Source organism: Cebus imitator, unplaced genomic scaffold, assembly GCF_001604975.1.
Source record: "Cebus imitator isolate Cc_AM_T3 unplaced genomic scaffold, Cebus_imitator-1.0 Scaffold642, whole genome shotgun sequence".
NCBI lineage: Eukaryota > Metazoa > Chordata > Mammalia > Primates > Cebidae > Cebus > Cebus imitator.
Window position 1 is genome coordinate 720,480 of NW_016107957.1, and position 25,909 is coordinate 746,388.

The 25,909-nt window shown below is 36.4% G+C and overlaps 1 protein-coding gene across 8 annotated transcripts in view; it reads left to right on the plus strand.

The window, feature by feature from the left end:
* The window catches only part of LOC108295491 (utrophin), a 308,974-nt gene that overhangs the window by 234,953 nt on the left and 48,112 nt on the right, over positions 1 to 25,909 (plus strand). For all 8 annotated transcript variants that reach the window (XM_017517718.2, XM_017517721.2, XM_017517722.2 and 5 more), the window contains 9 exons: positions 712 to 840; positions 1,315 to 1,485; positions 2,864 to 3,025; positions 3,446 to 3,583; positions 8,953 to 9,144; positions 9,972 to 10,144; positions 18,161 to 18,311; positions 19,730 to 19,905; positions 24,948 to 25,083. In XM_017517718.2, the coding sequence (XP_017373207.1) occupies positions 712 to 840; positions 1,315 to 1,485; positions 2,864 to 3,025; positions 3,446 to 3,583; positions 8,953 to 9,144; positions 9,972 to 10,144; positions 18,161 to 18,311; positions 19,730 to 19,905; positions 24,948 to 25,083 (1,428 nt within the window). The remainder of the gene's footprint in view (positions 1 to 711; positions 841 to 1,314; positions 1,486 to 2,863; positions 3,026 to 3,445; positions 3,584 to 8,952; positions 9,145 to 9,971; positions 10,145 to 18,160; positions 18,312 to 19,729; positions 19,906 to 24,947; positions 25,084 to 25,909) is intronic.

Genomic DNA, 25,909 nt, shown 5'->3' on the forward strand with positions numbered 1-25,909 from the left:
TCTTTTTAAAAACTTTTACTGTCTAAGCTTTTTCTAGCTTGTTTTATCCAACTAAATATAATTCCTAAATGTTAGTTTCATCGTAAGCCTCCTTACCCTTTTTGGTCACATTCTAATTTCTTGCCTTAGACCAACTGCTTTTCCCAGTCATGATCTGCTTAACTCTTGCTTCTGTTGAAATCTGTCGAGAGCATTTCATGTCCTGCTTCAGGACATCTTGCTATGGTCTGTGCCAGGTGTAATATTAAGGGCTGGCGATTATGAGGTAAGGACACAGAGGCACTGCCCTTTGAGCTGAGAATATAGAATCTTTTTCTTTTCATATATTCATTATTTTTATTATTACTTCCTTAAGTGAGTTTTTAAAAGATATGATTGGCAGGGGCAAATCAGATCAGTTGTAACATAAGAATGAGGAATAACAGATGAATTGCATTGAAATTGAAAAAGAAACTTTCACCTTTTATTTGACTTCAACTTTCAATTGTGCTGAGGTCCAAATCAAATAAATTTAAAAAGACGTTAAGCACCATACATGTGCGTTTTTAGGAATGAGATTTATTCACTGAAGAAGAGCTTTGCAGGAAGGTGAAAACGCTTCTTTAAATTCATGATAGGGCTTGCTCTTTGAAAATCTTTTAACTCTCTTTTAAGATTATCGTCTTAAATATTTCACATGGGTATGTAAGCATTTTATTAATTCCTTTGTAGAACCACCAGAACCAGCTAGAAATATTTGATGGAAATGTGGCTCACATAAGTACCTGGCTTTATCAAGCTGAAGCTCTGTTGGATGAAATTGAAAAGAAACCAGCAAGTAAAAGGGAAGAAATTGTAAAGGTAGCAAACACAGACGCATCAGTAACACTTTGGGAGTGGAATGTTTTGTTGTCATGTTTTCTCTTGTGGAATGCTCTAACACTATCATTCCTCCCATGCACTAAATTCATTAACATTTATTTCCATGGGAGAAACTGAGACAATAAGAGACAAACTTCATTAAGATTGAAAGACTAGTAAGAGATTTCAGCACAATCAATCAGAGTAAGAGCTATTCACATAAGATGCCAATGAGTCTTGCTTACTTCTGTATTCTCCATTGAGTGCTGCTTACTTCTCTATTCTCCGGTGAGTCTTACTTTTGTACTCCTCAGTGAGTCTTATGTGAACACCTCTTACCTGGTTGATTATGCTGAAATCTCTTACTGGGGATCCCAGATGTTTATTTAAATTACCTTTAATTCTGTATAAGCATCACAATCATGTTTGGGTTTCATTTTTCTCATGAGATAATTTTTGTTTTCTTATAATTAGCGTTTAGTATCTGAGCTGGATGATGCCAACCTCCAGGTTGAAAATGTCCGCGATCAAGCTGTTATTTTGATGAACGCTCGAGGCAGCTCAAGCAGGGAGCTTGTAGAACCAAAGTTAGCTGAGCTGAATAGGAACTTTGAAAAGGTGTCTCAACATATCAAAAGTGCCAAAGTGAGTAATTATGTATTTAGAGTAAACCATTTTTTTTTCTGTGTGCATGTATCTAAGTGGTAGTCATACAGTACATACATCAACAATTTTTATTTTATGATTTTGATTTTATTGTTTTCTCACTCTTGTTACCCAGGCTGGAAGGCAGTGGCATGATCTCAACTGAAACCTCCACTTTCTGGGTGCAAGCTATTCTCCTGCCTCAGCCTCCCAAATTGCTGGGATTATGGGTGCCCACCATCATGCCTAGCTGATTTTTGTACTTTCTCAGTAGAGACGGGGTTTCACCATCTTGGCCAGGCTGGTCTTGAGCTCCTGATCTCAAGTAATCCACCTGCCTTGGCCTCCCAAAATGCTGGGATTACAGGATGAGCCACTGCACCTGGCCAACAATTTTTAAATTAAAATATTTTTAATTACTTTTTCTTTGAATGAAGCATTTGTCCTTATTTATTTGTGATTGTGCATATGAAGAGGAGAAAACAAGCAATTAGTATTGAAGAAAATAACCTATTTGAGAAAAGGTTTCAAAGACTCCATCAAAGTTATGCCTATGAAATGACGAAACTAATTCCCAAGCCAGGGATGAATGTTAAATCCATTATTTTATAGTCATACTCTATATATGTGTTCACACTGCACACACCTACAGAACTTGTTGTGTTTTGCATGTTGACAAATCTAAAAGTTACAGATAATTTCACAATTTAGGCCTAATGTAGGAAAGTATTACTTGATTTTATAAATTTTAAAAAGAGCTTTATACATTTGACAGAGAGGGTAACAAATAGCTTTATGAGAGAGTGCTAGTTTTCCCACATTTAGGCAACACCAGATGGTACTTACCTGCATTTAGTTTTATTAAAATTGTTTTATTGCATTTTAGTTAAATAAATATAAAGATTTTCTACATAGATGTTACCTGAAAAGATGGCATTGAGAAACATACACTTGTTTGAAGTTTGTATATGAAAATCCAGGGGGGATTCTACTAAAGAAACTTAACTGGGAGACATTCTGTGAGGTGTCCCTGCCCTGGGGACTGGGTGGCTGTTCTTCCTTTCTGTGGCCTTGGAAAGGATAGTTTCTGGGTCGTGGCCATAGTTTCCTACTATGCTCTCATATGGTTTCTAAATCCACCCCACAACACTCCAGACAGCCACAATGAATTGCGATACTACCTCACATCCCTGGCTAGAGTCTGAAGAAAATGGGGAATTCAGAGAAGTCTAAATTGGTAAAATCATTGCCATATAAATGAATGAAATTAAAGTCAATTACAAAAATGCTAGTTTCTGTCTTGACATTCTATCTCTCTGATTAATGATGGAAAGTCAAGTTAACAATCTATTTTCAGAGAACTCTTTTTCTTCTACAGTTGCTAATTGCTCAGGAACCATTATCGTACCAATGTTTGGTCACCACTGAAACATTTCAAACTGGTGTGCCTTTCTCTGACTTGGAAAAATTAGAAAATGACATAGGAAATATGTTAAAAGTTGTGGAAAAACACTTGGAATCCAGTGATGAAGATGAAAAGGTTGGTTCAAGGAGATTTCAAAACTATAGTGCTTCCATTTTTCCTCTGTATTAATTTTATTTTTACGTCAGTGATGTTTACCCATATAATCTGTCAAACATGGTGAAACAGATTCAAATATGAATTTTTAATGTGTTAATGTAAGAGTCACATGATTCATGCTTAAAAAGAAAATAGACACACTTTCTGAACTAAAGATAATTCTTACTATCTATGTAATGTTAGCTAAACTCTCTTTGAGATATTTTACCTTCAAATATAAAATGTCTTTAAAAATAAATTTTTTGATCATTCAGATTAACGTATCTTGACTTACACTATATATAAAGTAGGTTAGTTTTCCTTCTTAGGAGCTGATAGAAGTGACCCTATGCTTTTTTCTTTTGAGTAATTTTTTCTTTTTTCCTTTTAAACATTCAGATGGATGAGGAGAGAGCCCAGATAGAGGAAGTTCTACAAAGAGGAGAACAAATGTTACATCAACCTATGGAAGATAATAAAAAAGAAAAGATCCGTTTGCAGTTATTACTTTTGCATACAAGATACAACAAAATTAAGGTATCATGACTAGAGAGTCTCTGTTGTGTTTAAATGCCTGACTTAACTCTTGCCATTCAGATGTGTAATGTTGCATTACAAATGCTTTAAAACACAGCAGTTGGAATATCATCTCCTCCTTTCTAGTGTGTGTTACTAGATGTGTTCATATTTTTGGATGGCACAGAACTCAAAATTGAAATGTAAAACCTTATTGTTGGCCATCTCTTTTGTATTTCTGATTATGTATCAAACCTAAAAGAGATCTATCTCTTTCAGAAGTGGCTTCCTCCAATTCTGTATTTTATTTGTGAAGGTCTTGGCTATGTAAAAAAAAAATTTCTAAGTGAAAAATAGCTAAATTTGTGAAACTGATGTAATATGATTTATATTCTAGCAAAGATTCACTACCAGCTCTCTTTTTATTTCTTTATATTTCTGTTTTTTGAAAGATGGGGATCTTACTATGTTTCCTGGGCTGATCTTGAACTCCTGGGCTCAAGTGATGCTCCTGTGTCAGCCTCCTAAGTTTCTGGGACTACAGGTGTGGGCCGCTGTACCCAGCTCCAGCTCTTTTTAAAATTGCAATCTTTCTAGCTACCATTTTAAGTGTGCTCTTGTTCCCTGGGGCCTGTTCTTCTGTAGTTCCTTCTAGAACAATTTTTATTTGATGACTTTGGAAATTAAGTAGATTGATGATGGTACTATATTTTTACTGTACCTTTTCTATGTTTAGATATGTTTAGATACACAAATACTTACAATTGTGTTTCAGAATTGCCTGTAGTATTCAGTGCAATAATGTGCTGTAAAGTTTTAGCCTAGGAGCAACTGACTATACCACGTAGCCTGTGTGTACAGGAGGCTGTACCGTCTAGGTTTGTGTAAGCTACTCTTATGATGTTTGCATGACAATGAAATGACCTAAAGACACATATCTCAGAACATGTTCCCGTTATTAAGCAATGCATGACTATACTTTAAAAACTAGCTATTCTCTCAAGGCTGAAGCGTCAACATCCTTCTTAAGTATTTCATGTTCCTCACAGATCTTCTCACATCACACTGAGTAGACATTAAAACCATTGGGTCTGTATGAAGCAAGATACAGGTCTGAACCTGAAGTTAGATATTGCACTACCAGCTGCTTGTTTTATGACCATGAGAAAGTGACTTAGCTTACTTTATTTCATTATCCCTTCCATAATTTAGATTTACAATTTTCTCCCATCAGCTATTATATCCCATGAGCATATTCTTATGTCTGATTTTTCTCACTCTGGCACATCCTTCATTATCTTCCTCAGAGTTATTCTCCCCAAAGTCATTGATCATGTCATTCCTTCATCTAAGAAACTGCTTAGGAAAATATTGCCAAAAAACAGAAAAAGCTTTAAATGCGAGGTTTGTCAATATAACGACATACAGAGTCTTCAGTCTGACCCCTGGCTCCTCATGTCTTTGATTTGCTGTCATTTCCCATGTAGTAGAGCTACACTGGTTTTCTTTACATGTTCCTAAACACATCATATGCCTTAGCACACCTGGGAACTTTCTAATTTTATTCCCATTCCCTAGAGGGAGTTTTGTCTTTTTAGCTTAGCTGAAAAATGTATTATCTTTTAAGACTCAGCTTCATTTTTATTTCTAACTTTGGTCAGATTTCATTATAGTTCTCTGTTTTATTGTGACTTTTTAAAGTATCTTTCTTCCCTTGTACTTCTCCAAAGGTTCAGGCCATATCTTTTTTATCTTTGAGTCCCAAATCAGAAATTATTACTGGCACAAAATAGAAATAAGTTTGAAGCTTTTAATACATACATAAATTCGTTTGTTAAAAGTACTAATGTAAACTATACAGCCTGATTTCATTCTGGCTTTACTAGCATTGGTAGGTCAACTATGATACGTACTTCAAATCTATAGTTTTCAAGTTGATATGATTCTTAACGGTGAACATTAGAATTACTTTGGGGAGCTTTAAAAAAAATTACAGTGCCCAAATCTAACTCCTGAACCAGTTAATTCAGAATCTTTCAGGTTGGACCTAGGTGTGGGCATTTACAAAAACAAAAGAAATCACAAACATTTGTAGATGATTTTAACGTGCAATTAAGATTGAGAAGCACTAGTTTACAGGACTCATCGTCTTATTTGAAATATATGTTAAGTGACCTTTTCCAATTTGTTTACTACAGTATTCCTGTTTTTAAATTATGTATGGGCACTTTATAAAAATATTAATCACTGTCATATTTTCTATAAAATATTACCTTATTGATACTTATCTTCTAATTATTTTGCCTTTAGGATGCAACCATTTAAAATTTTTGTTTAGCCAAAGGTGACTATATTTTTTATTAATAATTTTGGGGGGCCCTTTTGGGGAGATCTAAAAAGTTTTTATCCCTACAGAAGTTGATTAATATTCAATTCTGTTTAGTTCCAGGTTTTTCCTATGGTTTGGTAAAAACAAAACTTACAAATTTTATAAAACATTCACTTAAATAACTCTTTAATCTGGACTTTGCTATATGATATGAGCTACATCATGTAACACTGTCTCATTTCAGAACTGACCTCTAATATATCTGTGTTTCTGTGTCCTAGGAGAATTCTTTAAAAATAAAATTGTCCAGAAGTAAAGTCTCGGTCAGATCGTGAGGACATTTTTTTTAGTCCTAGGGCATTCTGATTGATCACTCTCTTGGGGAAAAAAGTCTATTTTGGGAATACAGAAAGCACATGTTTAAATCTTGAACTGCCTTGCTGCTTCTGCAAGAGTGTGGAAGCTCAGAAAAATCCTCAATTGTCTTACAGTCTGAAAAGAAAAAGAGACAGTCTTAATGAATGTGAATTTTTTAAACTTGAAACTATATGATACCTACTGACCTCCCTAGTTTATCCTAAAGCCTCAGGTACATGTGGTCTTGCAGAATGACAATCTGAAGAAGCAGCACAGGAGCTCGCTAGTCTTGTAGTAGTTGCTAAGGTATAAAAGTGGCTCCCAACACTTATCCAACAGATTAAAAAACAACTGTGGGCCGGGCGCAGTGGCTCACGCGTGTAATCCCAGCACCTTGGGAGGCCGAGGCAGGCGGATCATGAGGTCAAGAGATCGAGACCATCCTGGCCAACATGGTGAAACCCCGTCTCTACTAAAAAAATACAAAAATTAGCTGGGCATGGTGACGTGCACCTGTAGTCTCAGCTACCCGGGAGGCTGAGGAAGGAGAATTGCTTGAACCCGGGAGGCGGAGGTTGCAGTGAGCCGAGATCGCACCACTGCACTCCAGCCTGTCATCTGGCGACAGAGCGAGACTCTGTCTCCAAAAAAAAAAAAGAAACCACAACTGTGGCATGTATTATCTAGTGGTGCTAGAAAGTACTACGAATACTACGAAGTTAAATGCCCTATAAGCATAATAAAGTAGTTTGATGTCTGGAGTTTTTTTGGTTTTTTGGAAAACAGATGACCTTTCAGCCAAATCTTGGTTAATAGATGGGAAGACAAGAAGGAAGATGGGTCTCAGTTTCCTATTTTACTTTTTTGACATGATTACTCAACCTAGAAATACTTTCATTGGGCTATTTTCTTTTCCTTATAATTAAGAGGAAAAACAGTTGAACCTAGTATTTTGTAGTCTTTGAAAAAATGGGCTTATTTCAAATGACAATTTGAAAAAATTATTTTTAATTGTTTCTTTACTTAAGAAATACTTAACATCTTTTTATTCATAACTGGTTTCTGGATAGGTATGTTATTTATTTAAGCATCCTTTTATATTTGCTTAAAACACAGAATTTGCTTCCCTAGACCTATGGGTAAATATCTAGAAATGCTTTCTGACCAAAATTTGAACATGTAGTATGAGGATAATAAAATTAATCTTGGAGACAAGGGTAATTAGTTCTGTTGTTAAAGTAAAGAAATCTGTAGACCTGCTTCTAACCTGGCTATCCAGAACTGCCCATCAGTTGATGGAAGGGGTAGTTTAACAAATTCTAGGAGGCAATAATGCAGTCCTCTAGGTTCAATACCATGTTTTCCACTTGATGATTTTAGTCATGAGTCTTGGATTCATTTAGAGATTGGATTGTAACTATTTTCAAGGTCACAAACTGAATGAACAATGCATTTGTGATCATTTTAGCTATCCTCTTGAATTTATAGATGATTGTCAATTTTTAGAAGTTCAATATGGGAGAAGTGAAAGTGTCAAGGACGGTACCTTAATTCATGAGCAGCTGCACTTTGGCCCTTTGCAAATGGTAATAGACAGCATTTGTTAAATTGCGGCCATCTAGGAGTAAAGGATTTGAACTCCTGAAGGACTGGTGGTCCATTCCTGAAAGCACTTTATTGTTTAGAAAGCTCTGAGAAGAGGGCTGGGCGTGGTGGCTCATGCCTGTAATCCTAGTACTTTGGGAGGCCTAGATCAGCTGATCACTTGAGGTCAGGAGTTCGAGACCAGCCTGGCCAACATTGTAAAACCTCACCTCTACCAAAAATACAAATGTTAGCTGGGCACAGTGGTGCATACCTGTAATCCCAGCTACTCAGGAGGCTGAGGCAGGAGAACTGCTTGAACCTGGGAAGTAGAGGTTGCAGTGAGTCGAGATCACACCATTCCAGTCCAGCCTGGGAGACAGAGCAAGACTCTCTCAACACCCACCCCCCACACCACCCACACACACAAAATAAAAATGAAAAAGAAAGCTCTGAGAAGAGGACCCAGAAAATCTGTATTAGGGCAAATGAGTAGTCCATAGAGCCTTGAATCTGTCTAAATATGGCACTTCATGATCTATTTTCTCATGTAGGATATTCTGGCTCTGTAATATTATTCTCAGAGGTTAAGATTACATACAGAATTACCTGGGTATTATTTTAATCAAACTCCTTTTTGCATTTCATGTTGTGTTATGGAAACATGTTTAACTCGCTTGTATTTTTGGCAGTGAGGCCCAATTTCAAAATTGTGATATTTTTAAAAGGGTGAAATCATAATGGTATCAAAATGTTTTATTTCCTATAAAACTTTATGATTGGGGACATATTCATGTTCCTTCAGCAACTCAGGAAAGGAATTCTTATGTTTTCTGTTTGCTAACTGAGTTTAGATGACATAGATCTTAAAGCCTGTCAAGTTATTAACATACTTATACTGTTTAATAGCATGCTGCAGATGAAAATGAGAATACAGATTGTTAAAGGTTTCTGTTGCAAGTTAGGTTTATAATATAAACATTAAAACTAAGTTTGAAAAACATGGCACATGATATTGTGTTCCTTCACACAGTAGTCTTGTATTTTCTCAATGTGTTATTATTTGTTGTGGGGATATTTTAAGATATATGCATTATTTTGTTTTTTACTGTTTTTGTAGGCAATCCCTATTCAACAGAGGAAAATTGGTCAACTTGCTTCTGGAATGAGATCATCACTTCTTCCTACAGATTATCTGGTTGAAATTAACAAAATTTTACTTTGCATGGATGATGTTGAATTATCGCTTAATATTCCAGAGCTCAAAACTGCTGTCTATGAAGACTTCTCTTTTCAGGAAGACTCTCTGAAGGTAGATCTCCAGGCACTGTGTTTGAATGCCCACAGTTAATGCAGAAGTAGAACGTTTGTTCTTGTGCCTACTTAGATGGTCTATATGTTTTACCATTTGTGCCAGGGAGTTAATAAGGTGTATGACTAGTAAAGCTTTCCTATATTTTCCAAGAAAATATAATACATTTTGAATTTTTAAAAACTGGGTATGGATTAAGTGTGCACAGTTATTTCCAACATCAGAGCCTTTGTTTAAAATTAAACACAGACACAGACCACCTTTCTGTCTTATAAATTAGATTGTCAGTTGATGTTAATTGTCAGCATTTATCAGGCAATTTATAATGATTTAAAATTGGCCAGTTGTTGAGGTATGGAGTGGCATCTTGATTGTAAGTTAGTTAAACTTTTAAATTCTAGCAAGGCATTTTCATGTAACTTGATGGCATTTGTGTATAAAGTCACAATAAAGTCACTGATAATATGGATTTGATAGTGCATTTCTGTCATTTAAACATTATTAGACATTTGAAAATATTAATATTTCTAGCTTCAAATGCCTTATTACCCATAGAGAATGTTATTGAAGCTTTTCATGTGTCCTGTACATATGCTACTATTGTGAGGACTTTTTTCTTGCCATGAGTATATTATGTAGCATATTTCACACACTTTGGTCAATATGGGGTATCATTTTTTTAAAAAGTTCCCAGTTTTCATGAGCAACAATGCTTATGCCTCATTATTACTTTAAATGAGTGTTCTATAACATAAATTTCTGGTCATCCGTGATTCCTTTTTTGTTACTTTGCTGGATTTTGTTAATCCATAACAATATATTTTTAGAATGTCAAAGACCAACTGGACAAACTTGGAGAGCAGATTGCAGTCATTCATGAAAAACAGCCAGATGTCATCCTTGAAGCCTCTGGACCTGAAGCCATTCAGATCAGAGATGCACTTACTCAGCTGAATGCAAAATGGGACAGAATTAATAGAATGTACGGTGATCAGAAAGGGTATGTGTAAATGAAATTAATATTTAATTTTTATAAAATACCTGCAAGTTCATGGGCCATGAAAAAGGTCATGTGTACATTGAGATTAATGAGAATATGTTTCATATCCTTGTAGTTTGCCTTATTTGTTTTTTTTTCCTCTTGAGATAGAGCCTTGCTCTGTCACCCAGGTTGGAGTGCAGTCATGCGACCTTGGCTCATTGCAACCTCTGCCTCCTGGGCTCAAGTGATTCTCCTGCCTCAGCCTCCCAAGTAGCTGGGATTACAGGCATACACCACCACGCCTGGCTAATTTTTGTATTTTTAGTAGAGATGGGGTTTCACTATGTTGGCCAGGCTGGTCTCAAACTCCTGACCTCAGGTGATCCTTCTGCCTGGGCCCCTCAAAGTGCTGGGATTACAGATGTGAGCCATCGCACCCAGTTTAATAAATTATGATGAATATAGTTCCTTAAAGGAGGAATGTGATCATGTACCGATGACCATTTATAACATAATATCTTTATAATATAGACACACTTCTAATTTTTAGTGTCTATATAGTGTCCATTCTCTTTAAAAAATTAAAGAAAATTTTCATTAATGTTCACTTTCTCTGTACATTTGATGATTAATGTGAGTGAAGAAGAGAGGCAGCTACAGCTAATTAGAATCCATATATAACACCAAACCCTTTTTTATAACCTTCTGTTTAAATAAATGCTTTTGAGCTGCCTTCTTACTAGATTTTGACCAGGCCTATTAATAGAAATGAAAATGGGTAGATTTTTGTCAGTAGCTGTAGATGTGATGGAAAGGCAAATAAGTTGTGAAATAGCCCAGCAGAAAGTGCTGTGTAAGAGGAAAGGGAGCACAGAATGATACATTGGGTGACTTGAGAGGCGTACACACAAAAACTAGGCATCGTGTTCCTCATCTGTTTTTTTATGTTAGCCCACGTACTTTATGTGACTAAACGAATCCTTGAAAAGATAGCTTTTAGTGGCCTTTGGTATATTCCTTCGTATGAGTTTTACAAATTTTTTCTTTGTTCATTTAGAGAACATTCTTTTACATACATCTTTATCCATACTTATATTTCATTAGGCTTGATCATTAGATGAAGACAAATTTCTTTAAAAATAGTGACATTTTAAACCTCTGTATAATATCATGAAATTGATTAGTATACCTCTGCCAACAGTATTTGTAAAAATGCCCTTCTTCTTGAGCCCTTACTAACATTGACAGGTGTTTTTAAAATTATTTTTAAAAAAATTTGTCAATTTTATAGTGATAGGTTACATCTCACTTCTGTTTTCATTTTTTTTATTATTAGTGCTAATAATTTGTATACATTAATTTTGTATCCTGAAACTTTGCTGAATTTATTTACCAGTTTTAGGAGCTTTTTGGATGAGTTGTTAGGGTTTTCTAGGTACATGATCATGTTATCAGCAAACAGTGGCAGTTTGACTTCCTTTTAAGCAATTCAGCTGCCCTTTTGTCTGACTGCTCTGTCTAGGACTTCTGGTACTGTGTTGAATAGAAGTGGTGAAAGTGGCCGTCCTTGTCTTGTTCCAGTTCTCAGGGGGAATGGTTTCAACTTTTCCTGCTTCAGTATAATGTTGGCTATGGGCTAAAAGTGATAGATGGGTTTTATTACCTGAAGGTATGCTCCTTCTATGCTAATTTTGCTGAGGATTTTAATCATAAAGAGATGCTAGATTTTGTCAAATGCTTTTTCTGAGTCTATTGAGATGATCCTGTGATTTTTGTTTTAATTCTCTTTATGTGGTATATCACATTTATTGACTTGTGTATGTAAAACCATCCCTGCATCCCTAGTATGAAACACACTTGATCATGGTGTATTCTGTTTTTGATATGCTATTGGATTCAAATAGCTAGTATTTTGTTGAGGACTTTTGCATCTATGTTCATCAGGGATTTGGTCTGTAGTTTTCTTTTTTGTTATGTCTTTTTCTGGTTTTGGTATTAGGGTAATACTGGCTTCATGGAATGACTTAGGGAGGATTCTGTCTTTGTCATTTGGAATAGTGTTAATAGGATTGGTACCAATTATTCTTTGAATGTCTGATAGAATTCAGCTGTGAATACATTTGGTAGTGGACTTTTTTTTGCTGGTAATTCTTTAATTACAATTTTAATCTTGCTGCTTGTTATTGGTCTGTTTAGAGTTTCTATTTCTTCCTGGTTTAATTTATATTTCCAGGAATTTATCCATCTTCTCTAGGCTTTCTAGTTTATGCATATTAAAGTGTTCATAATAGCCTTGAATGATCTTTTCTGTTTCTGTGGCATTAGTTGTAATATCACCCATTTTGTTTCTAATTGAGCTAATTTGGATCCTCTCTCTTTTCTTGGTTAATCTCACTAATAGTCTATCAGTTTTATTTATCTTTTCTTTTTCTCCTTCTTTCTCTCTTTCTCTCTCTCCTTCCTTCCTCCCCTTCCTCTCCTTCCTGCCCTCCTCCCTTCTTCCTCCCCTCCTCCCTTCCTCCCTTCCTCCCTTCCTCCCTTCTTTCCTTCCTTCTCTCTCACTGTCTTTTCTTTCTTTCTTGTTTCGCTCTTGCTGCCCAGGCTAGAGTATAGTGGCGTGATCTCAGCTTATTGCAACCTCTCCCTTCCAGTTTCAAGAGATTCCCCTGCCTCTGCCTCCTGAGTAGCTGGGATTACAGATGCCCACCACCATGCCTGGCTAATTTTTTGTATTTTTAGTAGAGATGGGGTTTCACCATGTTGGCCAGACTGGTCTCAAACTCCTGACCTCATGATCCACCTGCCTCGGCCTCCCAAAATGCTGAGATTGCAGGTGTGTGCCACCGCACCCAGCTTATTTATGTTTTCAAAGAACCAGCTTTTTGTTTCATTTATTTTTTGTATTTTTTTGTTTGTTTGTTTCACTTTCTTTTAGTTCTGTTCTGATCTTGGTTTTTTGTTTTTTTTTTTTCTTCTGTTGGGTTTGGGTTTGGTTTGTTCTTGTTTCTCTAGTTCTTTGAGGTGTGACTTTAGATTATCTATTTGTGCTTTTTTAGACTCTTTGATGTAGGCATTTAATGCTATGAACTTTCCTGTTAGCACTGCTTTTGCCATATCCCAAAAGTTTTGGTAGGTTGTGTCACTATTATTGTTCAGTTCAAATAATTTTTAAATTTCCATCTTGACTTCATTGTTGACCCAATGATCATTCAGAAGCTGGTTATTTCATTTCCATGTATTTGCATGGCTTTGAGGATTCCTTTCAGAGTTGATTTCCAATTTTGTTCCACTGTGGTCTGAGAGAGAATTTGATGTAATTTCAGTTTTCTTAAATTTGTTGAGACTTGTTTTGTGGCTTATCACATGGTCTATCTTGGAGAATGTCCCATGTGCTCATGAATAGAATGTATATTCTGCAGTTGTTGGGTAGAATGTTCTGTATATATCTGTTAAGTCCATTTGTTCTAGGGTATAGGTTAATTCCATTGTTTCTTTGTTGACTTTCTGTCTTGATGACTTATCTAATGCTGTAAGCAGAGTATTGAAGTCCACCACAATTAATGTGTTGCTGTTTATCTCATATCTTAGATCTAGTACTAATTGTTTTACAAATTTGGGAGCCCCAATGTTAGGTGCATATATGTTTAGGATTGTGATAATTTCCTGTTGGAGTAGTCATTTAATCATTGTATAATGTCCCTCTTTGTCTTTTTTTAACTGCTGTTGCTTTAACATTTGTTTTGTCTGATATAAGAAGCTACTCCTGCTTGCTTTTGGTGTCCATTTGCATGGAATATCTTTACCTTAAGTTAATGTGAGTTTTTATGTGTCAGGTGAGTCTCTTGAAGATAGTAGATACTTGATTGGTGAATTTTTATAATTCTGCTATTCCATGTATTTTAAATGGAGCAATTAGGTCATTTACATTCAATGTCAGTATTGACATGTGAGGTACTATTCTACTTATCATGCTATTTGTTGCCTGAATACCTTGTGTTTTTTTTTTTTTCATTTTGTTATTGTTTATAGGTCCTTTGAGTTTTATGTCTTTTTTTTTAATTTTTTTTGAGCCAGAGGTTGTTGCTCTGTCACCCAGGCTGGAGTGCGGTGGCGTGATCTCGGCTCAATGCAACCTCCGCCTCCTGGGTTCAAGCGATTCTTCATCTCAGCCTCCCAAGTAGTTGGCACTACAGGGACCCGCCACCACACCTGGCTAATTTTTATATATATATATATTTTTTAGTAGAGTCGGGGGTTCACCATGTTGGCCAGGCTGGTCTCAAACTCCTGACCTCAGGTGATCTGCCTGCCTGGGCCTCCCAAAGTGCTGGGATTACAGGTGTGAGCCACTGCACCCAGCTGAGATTTATGCTTTAAGGAGTATTTTGTTTTATTTCATTTCCAGGATTTGTTTCAAGATTTAGGGGTCCTTTTAGCAATTCCTGCAGTGCTGGCCTGGTAGCGGAAAATTCTCTCAGTATTTGTCTGAAAAAGACTGTCTTTCCTTCATTTATGAAACTTAGTTTCACTGGATACAAAATTCCTGGCTGATAATTGTTTTGTTTAAGGAAGCTAAAAATAGGCTCTCAATCCCTTGTAGCTAGTAAGGTTTCTATTGAGAAATCTGCTATTAATCTGATAGGTTCTTCTTTATAGGTAACCTGATCCTTGCTTCACAGCTGTTCAGATTCTTTCTTCTTTAGATAACCTGATGACTATGTGCCTAGGCAATGATTTTTTGCAATGCATTTTCCAGGTATTTTTTGAGCTTTTTGTATTTGGATATATAGATCTCTAGCAAGGCTGGGGAGGTTTTCCCAAATTATTCCCTCAAATATGTTTCCCATACTTTTAGATTTCTCTTCTTTCTTGGGAACACAAATTATTCTTCAGTTTGGTCTTTTAACATAATCCCCAACTTCATGAAGGCTTTGTTCGTTTTTTTTAAATTCTTTGTTTTTTGTCAGATTGTGTTAATTCAAAAGCCTTGTCTTCAAGCTCTGAAGTTCTTCTGTTTGTTCGATTCTATTGCTGAGACTTTCCAGTGCATTTTGCATTTCTCTAAATGTGACTTTGATTTCCAGAAGTTGTGTTTGTTTTTTATTTATGCTATTTATTTCACTGGAGATTTTTTTCATTTATATACTGTGTCATTGTTTTGATTTCTTTAAGTTGGTCTTCACTTTTCACTGGTGCGTCATTGTCTGGTTTAATAATTGACTCTCTGGATTCTTTTTCTGGCAATTCAGAGATTTTGCCCTGGTTTTGATCCACTGCTGGTGAGCTAGTGTGATCTTTCATGAGTGTTAAAGAACCTTGTTTTGTCATATTACCATAATTGTTCTGGTTCCTCTCATTTGGGTAGGGTATGTCAGAGGGAAGATCTGGGACTCAGTGGCTGCTGTTCTGATTCCTTTGTCCCATGAGGTGCTCCCTTGATGTGGTGGTCTCCTCCTTCCCCTAGGAATGGGGCTTCCTGAGAACTGAACTGCAGTGATTATTATTTCTCTTCTGGAGCTAGCCATCCAGCAGAGCTACTGGGTACTGAGCTGGTACTGGGGGGTGTCTGCAAAGAGTCCTGTCATGTGATCCGTCTTCAGGTCTCTCAGCTGTGTATACCAGCACCTCCTCTGGTGGAAGTAACAGGGGAGTCGAGTGGACTCTATGAGTGTCCTTGGATGTATTCTAGTTAAGTTTGCTGGTTTTGTACTGGTTGCCCTCCAACCAGGAGATGGTGCTTTCAAGAGAGCATCAGTTGCAGTAGTATAGGGAGGAGTAGTATAGGCGGTGGCAGGCCCATAGAGCTCCTGAGAGATTATGTTCTTTGTCTTTGGCTACCAGGGCAGGTAGAGAAAGACCATCAGGTAGGGGCAGGGTTAGGTGTAACTGAGTCAGACTCTCCTGGGGCAAGGCTTGTTGCGACTGCTGTGGGGGATGGGGCTGTGGTTCCCAGGCCAATGGAGTCATATTCCCAGGGGGATTATGGCTGCCTCTGCTGTGTCAGACAGGTCGCCAGGGAAGTGGGGGAAAGCTAGAAGCTGCCAGCCTCACTTAGTTTCCATACAGCCCACAGCCCAAAAGGCCAGTCTCACTCCTATCGGGACCCCCCCACCCATCCCCCCTGCCAACAGCACAGCACTGGGTTTATTTCCAGGTAGCTGGTGAGCAGGGTTGAGAACTTGCCCCAGGTGACTAGTCTCCCAGCTGAGAACACAAGCTGACTCCCAGTTCCTCAGCTCTCCCACGGAGCAGCAGTAGCATTGACGTTCTCCGAAGGGTTTGTAGATTCTCTGAGTTTTAGTGGTATGTTCCTGTGCTAGTTCTTGGAACAAAGTTCACTGTATGTCTCCACACACTGCTCTATTTGTCTGAGTGGGAGCGGCAAGTTAGTCCTGCCTCCTGTAACCATTTTTTTTATTCTCTGTCACTGACGATACTTTCTAAGTTTAATTTTTTTATTTTCAACGTCTTTAGATCATTAAAACAGCCTTGTAGCATCCTAAATTTTGAAATTGTGATTGTTGTGTAGTTATTGTGAATTTTTGTGAACAATAATGAGTGTCTTAATATCATCTCATAGTGCCTTTTTTTAAATGCTTTTTTTTTCTGTCATACTCAATAGAAAATTGCTTTACTGTGGGCAGTATTAGTAAAATTTTAGAAGTAATTTTTATGGAAAAAGGCAATATACATATTATTTAGGGGTTATTAATATTAGGAATCATTTTATTTTTTAAATAATATATATTTTTTACATAAAATATAAATTTTATTAATATTACTAAGATCTCAGAGACTACTTCTAAAACTCTTTCAACTCTATTACTCTAAACAAAAAGATAGGAGAAAAAATTATTTAGGATCCTAGTCGAATAAAGCTTTTCCTTTTTATACCTATTTCATATATTCCAAATATGACAAATGCTGGATTTTACTTGGCCATCTTTAAGAGTTTGGTTTAAACATAAATCTCAATAGCCCTCTGTCTTACTGCATAACTTGGGCTCTGCATGCAGTTTCATACTTTGCTGTCTTTAGGTAAATGGGACAGTCAGGACTAGTCATTGGCCAAAGTACGTTAATCTGCTCAGGCAACCATAATAAGATAACGTAGACTGCATAGCCTAAACAACAGACATTGACTTTCCCACAGTTCTGGAGGCTAGAAGTTCAAGATTAAGGTGCCAGTAGAGTTGGTGTCCAGTGAGGACTCTCTTATTGGTCTGCAGATGGCCACCTTCCTGCTGTATCCTTACATGAGAGAGCTCCTTGGTGACTCTTCCTCTTATCATAAGGACGCCGGTCCTTTCAGACTAAAGCCCCACACTTATGGGCTTATTTAACCTCATTTGCCTCCTGAAAAGCTCTGTCTCTAAGTACAGTCACATTGCAGGGTTAGGGCTTCAATGGAAGAATTTTGATTGGACAAAATTCAGTATATAACATATAGATAAAGGAGTATATGGGCAGTTTGAAGTGTTTTGGCCTTTTGTGCTTTATTCTTGCCAGGAACTAAGTGTTCTGGCAGTAAAACAACATATATTTTCCCCAAGAAAATAATGGATCATATTTTATATTTCACAGTATTTAAATGTTAAATGTATAAAGTCGGAAGGGTTAACATGCCTACAGCTAATCGATTCTGATTTTTCAAGCCAGAGAAGGCTACATCTTTTTAGTTAAAAAGCTGCTCCAGTGTGTGCATGAGTGTGTTCATGAGTGTGTACATATGTGTGTGTACATGAGTGTGCGTGTGTGTACATGAGTGTGCATGTGTGTATGTATGAGAGAGATGATTTGGTAGCTGGTGGTGTGAGCACATTGCTTTACCCTTGGTATGATGCCTGTATCTCTAAGAGGACTTATTACATGTATCCCACTACAAAAATTGGTTTTGTGGAACATTAAGTTGTGAATTCAGTTGTTTGAGATCTTTCTGTTTAAATGAGATTGGATTTTCTTTTTTAGAATAATTGCTCCTAGGCAGTCCTGAAAAGTTTAGAAACCTATTTTATTTTGTTCATTGTCCTCTAGATATTTTGATAGGGCTATGGAAGAATGGAGACAGTTCCATTGTGACCTAAATGACCTCACACAGTGGATAACAGAGACTGAAGAGTTACTGGTTGATACCTGTGCTCCGGATGGCAGCCTGGACTTAGAGAAAGCCAGGGTGCATCAGCAGGTGAGTTCTTTCTGTAAGAGGAGTGTGTTGCACATATGGTTAGTGTAAAAATACTCCTTAGTGGCTAATATGGAAAACAATTTTATTTAAACAATTTTATATTTAGAATAAAATGTGTAAAATTTTATGCCTAAGATTATACCAAGAACAAAAAAATATATGCATGCCTTACCTCTGTTTTTTGTACTTAAACACTGAGACATCTCATTTTTTTTATATCATTGATAGTTATCATAAAAGTAAATTATTCTGGAATGACAGCAGGGCAGCTGCTCATGTAAGTCTAATTCAGCCTTGGGAAAATATAACACAAAGTTAGTTCTGCTGTTAACAATAGGTCTTTAAAAATAATGGTAGACAGCACACAACAATTTCAGTTCTACCATTGATAAAAATATTTTCTCTTTTATTAAATTTTTAAAATGTGTTTTATTTAGAAGAACATGACAAGTTAAAGAGAATTCATTTATTTTTCTTATAAATATGTTAATGCATTTTTTAAAATTTTTGGAGTTACAGATAAGTGTTTAAATTTGACTTGAAAATATTTATTGAATCTGTTACTTAAACATTTGGAGACCAATGTATTAGTCTGTTCTCATGCTTCTAATAAAGACATACCCAACAGTGGGTAATGTATAAAGGAAAGACGTTTAATTGACGCACAGTTCGGCATGGCTGGGAGGCCTCAGGAAATTTACAGTCATGGTAGAAGGGGAAACCAACACATCCTTCTTCATATGGCGGCAGGAGAGAGAAGTGCTGAGCAAAGTGGGGGAAAAGTTCCCTATAAAACCATCAGATCTCATGAGTACTCACTATCACTAGAACAGCATGAGAGTAACCACCCCCTGATGATTCAGTTACCTCCTACGAGGTCCCTCCCATGGCACATGGGTATTATGAGAGCTACAATTCAAGATGACATTTGTGTGGGGACACAGCCAAACCATATCAACCAGTGAAGCAGTATCTTGGCAAAATGCACATTTAGGTTTACTTTTATATGGTAGGACACAAGGGCATAAGGAAGTATTGGGGTATATTATTTTTTAAAAGCAATGCCTTCAAGCACTTATTTTAAAGAAGATGAGCAACTCATTTTCATCAAACATGATTGATGCTTATACTTTACTGTAAACAGCCGTTACTTGTTTTATGTTATTAGGCTGTCCTGTTTCCTTGTGTTTTGCCTGATGCCATTCATGACAGTGGGTTAGATTTCAAAATAAATTTCATTTAGCATGTTTATTGAAATGGAATTAAATAGTTTAAAAACGCCTTTTTAAATATAAACTATTTTTCCCGAAACTTGTTTCTTTAACACTTGAATTGATACCACAATACCTGGGTGGATTCATTGCATCAGAATCCTTTGATTATTAGTGAAATTAATCTTGAGTTGTGGTCTGTTACAGGAACTTGAGGAGGGTATCAGCAGCCACCAGCCCAGTTTTGCAGCACTAAACCGAACTGGGGATGGGATTGTGCAGAAACTCTCCCAGGCAGATGGAAGCTTCTTGAAAGACAAACTGGCAGGTTTAAACCAACGCTGGGATGCAATCGTTGCAGAAGTGAAGGATAGGCAGCCAAGGTGATTTGGCTATGATTGTTTGCAGGCACAGGAGTGAGCATATTTTGGGTAGAATCTTTTAAGATGCAATCCAATGAGTTATTTTATTGTTTGACATTATAGTAGGAATTTTACTGACATTTAAGACCTCTGCTGCCCCTGCTCCCCCTTACCTGTATTTTTAGGCTGTCCGTAAAGTCTCACTTTTCTGCTCAAATATTACATGTGTAAAAAACAAACACCTTTATTCCTTTTATTTACTACTGCTTATTATGATATGGTGATTATGGTAGGAATTTAAAGTAGTTGAAAGAGCTGACACCAGGTTTCAGGTTTGAAGGTCTGGGTTCAAGGTCAGACCTTCCCCTTGCTTATTTCCTGACTGAGCCTACATTAGTAATCCCTCTCAGCAAGTTGTTTTAGTGTCAGATGTGTTCTATTCTGTGCTTTACAAATAATAAAGTTTTTTTGTCTATGTAACATAATACATATAATATAGTATTATTAATTTTTATGTCAGATTATGTTACAAGGCCTCAGATTTTATTTGGGTGTCTTCTGGTTGCAAATACATTTGATTATCAATGAATATAACGCTCAATACTATACATACTTTCCATATTTAAAATTATTTGACATTATTTTCTGAGACAGTCAATGAATTATTTCTACTTTCTACATTTCTGCTTTGCTTCATATATTCCATCATTAATGATCTTTTTTGTTTGTTTGTTTCTTATTGGTAGTTTGTGGTTAAAAAGTACAAGATTTTTTTTTTCTGTTAATTTTAACACTGTTGATGAAGTATTATTTTAATAACAAGCTATCATTTTGTGAAAGGCCAATCGAATACTTTATCAGGCCCAATATTATTATGAAACCTAAAATATTCGAGTATGATGTGACCTACAGTTGCTTTTTATTTAACAAATCTATTATTTTGTGTGTTTTGGTAAGAGACAAGTAATAATTTGTATGGTGTGGTTGAGAGATTACCACGTGGCAGAGAGGGTGTATGGCACTTTGCACACATTGCCTCGTTTAGACCTCACAGTTCCCCTCTAGGGGACTGTTAGGTTTTGTACAGCTTTGGAAACAGGCTGAGAGAGGTGAGGTTAAATAACTTGTCCAAGATCTCATAGAAAGTAAGTAACCATGCTATTTTATTCTCTCAAATATTGTGCTATACAAACTTGGAAAGACCACAGAACTGTCTGGCCAAAGTGTCTTCCTCTGGTAATGAGAACTATATTACCACAGAGGATTGTTATGAGGATTAAATGCAGTAGTGTTTGTGAAATGTACATGCCTTGATTATTCATAGTAAACACTTAAAGTATCCGTTTCTTATGACAGCAAGTTAGCTTAGAACTTATTCTCTAAGCATATTATTGCTGAATTTTGCCAGTGATTGATTAATGACCTCATCGATATTTATTGAGCTCTGTGTTTAGCACTGAAGATACAAGTATGATTAAGGAACTCAAAGACTAAGAAGAAGAAGAATGATTAAAGAAAATATCATTAAGAAGATACAGTGTCAGAGAGGCAGATGTGATGGGCTCTGGAACTTACGTATCACAGAGGAGGGATGCTGAAGCAGAGTTTTAAAGCATTTATGGGAATTTTCTATAAATTTCTTCTAGGGAGGCCCTTCTAGGCAGAAGTAAAACAGCAGTCCCAGTCCGGGTGTGGTGGCTCATGCCTGTAATCCCAGCACTTTGCTAGGCTGAGGCACGCAAATCCCAAGGTCAGGAGTTTGAGATCAGCCTGGCCAATACGGTGAAACCACCATCTCTACTAAAAATAGAAAAAATTAGCTGTGTGTGGTGGTGGGCACCTGTAATCTCAGCTACTTGGGAGTCTGAGGTAGGAAAATCACTTGAACCTGGGAGGCAGAGGTAGCAGTGAGCCAAGATAGTGCCACTGCACTCTAGCTTGGGCAGCAGTGTGAGACTCTGTCTCAAAAAAAGAAAGGAAAAGAAGGGCAGGACAGGGGAGGGGAGGGAAGGAAAAAACCAGGGAGAGGAGGGGAGGGGAGGGGACGGGAAAAAAAAACCAGCAGAGGTGGGAGGCATGAATGGCATTGTCTTGTGAGAGATCTGCAAAGGATTGAAAGGAGAGGAGGGTTCAATGACCAGAGGGAGGATTGGAAACTGAGGTCCCATAAGATTTTATATGTCATGCTATTTAGTTTGCATGGAGGGTCCTAGCTTGAAATGATTTATCTCCTAGACCTTTATTGGTTTTTTGAGACAGTCACTCCGTCGGCCAGGCTGGAGTGTAGTGGAGTGATCTCGGCTCACTGGCTCACTGCAACCTCTGCCTCCCGGGCTCAAGCAATTCTCGTGCCTCAGCCTCCTAGTAGCTGGGATGACAGGTGCCTGCCACCATGCCTGTCTAATTTTTGTATTTTTAGTAGAGATGGTGTTTCACCATGTTGGCCAGGCTGGTCTAGAACTCCTGGCCTCAAGTTGATCTGCTGGCCTTGCCCTCCCAGTGTTCTGGGATTAGAGGCATGAGCCACTGTGCCCTTCCTCTCCTAGACCTTTTTAAGGAAAAACATGTACCTGCTGGGAGATTTTAACAATAAATGCAGTAATTCTTCTAAAGATTGTCAAATAGATCTCTGTGGAGTGTGGTAATTACAGCTGCTAAAACTAACAAGGTGAAGCTAATACATATTTTACTCATTTTTTAGATGAAAAGAATAATGAATCTCCTCCCCAACAGCTTCTATTTTGACTAAAACAATGTTTTTGTAAATTAATGCTAAACTTCACTTTAGGTTTGTAATCTATATTAAATTGGGACTATCTTGGATAGATTGTATGTATATTGTTATCAAAGTCTTTGAGAATTATCACAGAGTTCAATTTGTTTTTGTATTGAGTGCCTGTAGTTAAGCATTTGCATAGTTCAGCAACTTACGGAGTTATTTCTTCCTGTTTTTGGAGACAGGGTCTTGCTCTGATGCCCAGGCTGGAGGGCGGTGGTGCAATCATAGCTCACTGCATCCTTGAGCTTCTGGGCTCAAGTGATCCTCTCAACTTGGCCTCCTGAGTAGTTGGGGCTGCGAGTGTGTGCTACCACACCCAGCTGATTTTTAAATTGTTTGTAAAAATGGGGTCTCACCATGTTGTCCAGTCTCGTCTCGAACTCCTGGGCTCAAGTGGTCCTCCTGCCTCAGTCTTCCAAAGTGCTGGGATTACAGCCATGAGCCACCATGCCCAGTGGTATTATTCCTTAATGAGCAATTGTTATCTTCTATTTGAACATGAATGTATAAGTAGCTTTTACTCTTAGGGATCACATTTAAAATGTAGGTTATATTTAGCTAATTTGCAGATGAAAATACTAGGTGACTCAAATATGTCTTATTGAAATGGCTTGATAATGCTAGTTTCCTTCATAGTCCTATTTTCAAAGCACTAAATTAGTCATGATCATAAAATTTCAACTTTTTTTTGGAAACAAAAGGCCTATAATAGTATTTTGGGTGTTTCTAAAGTTGGTATTTGAGTTAAATACTTTTCAGTATGGAGGATGGATTACTTGCTTTAGTCTTAGTAATTAGTGCTATTGCTGTATTTATTTATTTTAATCATTTTTTTTTTTGAAATGGAGTTTCACTCCATTGCCCAGGCTGGAGTACAGTGGTGCAAACTCGGCTCACTGTCCACCTCCCAGGTTCAAGCAATTCTTCTGCCTCAGCCTCTCGAGTAACTGGGACTACAGGCACACAACACCATGCCCAGCTAATTTTTGTATTTTTGGTAGAGATGGAGTTTTACCATATTGGCCAGGCTGGTCTCGAACTCCTGACTTCATGATCCACTCACTTTGGCCTTCCAAAGTGCTGGGATTACAGACGCGAGCCACTGTGCCCAGCCTGTTTTTAATCTTAAAGGAGATTCTTCCTTGATGGATATTTAAAAATTATGATTTTGTTGTTATACTATCCTTCAGTTGTTGACTGTTTATTAAGTATATAAATATTATTTAACATTTTATTACGTATATTGCACCATTGTGTTAGACCTTTTGTGATTAGAAATGAAAACTCATAGCCATAAAAACGTATATTCTTATTAGGGATGGTGCAATATAATTCATTTAAAAATTGTATTCAGTTTTTAAACCAGCAGTTAATTATAGCAGCTATAAACATAAAGATACCACCAAGCTTTTAATAGCTTTCAAATCATTTAAAAAAATACATACTCTTATTTGTCACATGAGTTCTAATCATATTCCTATCTTCTGACAGATGGTTTATATTCTTGTAAATGTTATTCTTACAACACTATAAAGATCTAATTGAGGCAGTTCCTTTTTTATATTCATTTGACTGTTTTCCTTGCATCATTTAAAACTTCTGCTTTGTTGTTTTCTACATCTTTTTGTAACTTGGTGCTATATTCAAATATAATCGTTATTTTGTCGGGCGGCCACGTAGCTCAGTTGGTGAGCTCCTGGTGCTCAAATATAATCGTTATTTTAATGAGCTAGCCAAATTCACATGTTTCTTGTCTTCCCTAATACTTGTAAGATTCTCCCATTCTTGGTACCTTGCTTTGTTCTTATTCTTTCTGTCCTATGAATAAAGTCGAGTAATTGTTGCCACCTAATGTGATAACATGTCATATTCCTTTCAATATTCGTGGAACACTCAAAGAGAATTACGCTTCTTTCCTTTTATTTTAGATAAGGACATTTTTCATGTTTTAAAAATTTTTCATTATGTTGCAGAGTGATATCTAACTTTGAAAAAGTCTTTTGTATTCAATTTCTACACAATTTTTTATGATGAGGGAAGATAACATTATTTAGTTTCAATGGTTTTAAATTCAATCAAGGAAAAAAACTTCTTAGTCTATTATTAAGCAATCTTTAGTATTGTGGAATATATACATTGCTATTGAGTCACTTAAAAATACGTATTAAAATAATTAATAGAAATTATTTTGAGAAATATTTAGTCAGGATATCCAAATCAGCTGTATAAGGTTGTGCTTTATTGGATATTTTTCTCAATATTTTAAAATAATATATTCTTTTAGGCTAAAAGGAGAAAGTAAGCAGGTGATGGAGTACAGACATCAGCTGGATGAGCTTATCTGTTGGTTAACGAAGGCTGAGCATGCTGTGAAAAAGAGATCGACCACGGAGTTGGGGGAAAACCTGCAAGAATTAAGAGTAAGTTGTTTATTTCTGTCTATATGCCTTTTGGTGCCTGAACGTTATACTTCAGAATAACATACTGCATGTCTGAAGAAGAAAAGGAAAAAGAAACTTTGTACTTTTTGGTAAATGTGGTGAACTTGAAAGAGGAATATCTTTTATTTTTTAAAGCACAGTTATAATTTTGGTCTTGCAGAGGTTAAACTTCACTGATGTAAAAAGAACAAACTATTTTGGTTTCAGTGTTAGACCAAAGGTTTTTAGGATATTGTAAACTGACCTTATTAAAAATATAATAAGGCTATGAAACACAGTTTTTTGCTTTTAGATTTGGAAGACAATTACTGATTATTTCTAGAAAGTTGAGTTTTGCAACTTTCTAGATAATAATCAGTAATTATCTGAGTGACTTGGTGAGTAACAAAATGCAGCTTGCAAAAGGCTAGTGTCATGCTTGTATTAATTGGATTTTCTTTGTTGGTTTGCAACTAACAAGTATTGTTGATAGTTGTATATAATCTATAAACATTTATACATATATGTTGATGTATAAATATATCCAAATATCCATAAATTTTGTATTCATATTTATTTTTTGTGTTAACAATTAAAATACTTGTTGCAGAACAATCAGCATAATATGCTCACATTTTTATTTAAAAAAAGAAATTGTGAGTGTGTATTCATACATGTACAAGCAGAAAAGTGTGAAAGGTTACTTACTAATTCAATCAGAGATTTTGTTTATAAAGGAGTGTGATTGAAGCATTTTGGGAAAGAAACATTGAATAATGATGAAAAATATTTTGTGAAACATTTATTAAGTTTTCTTTTTAAAATG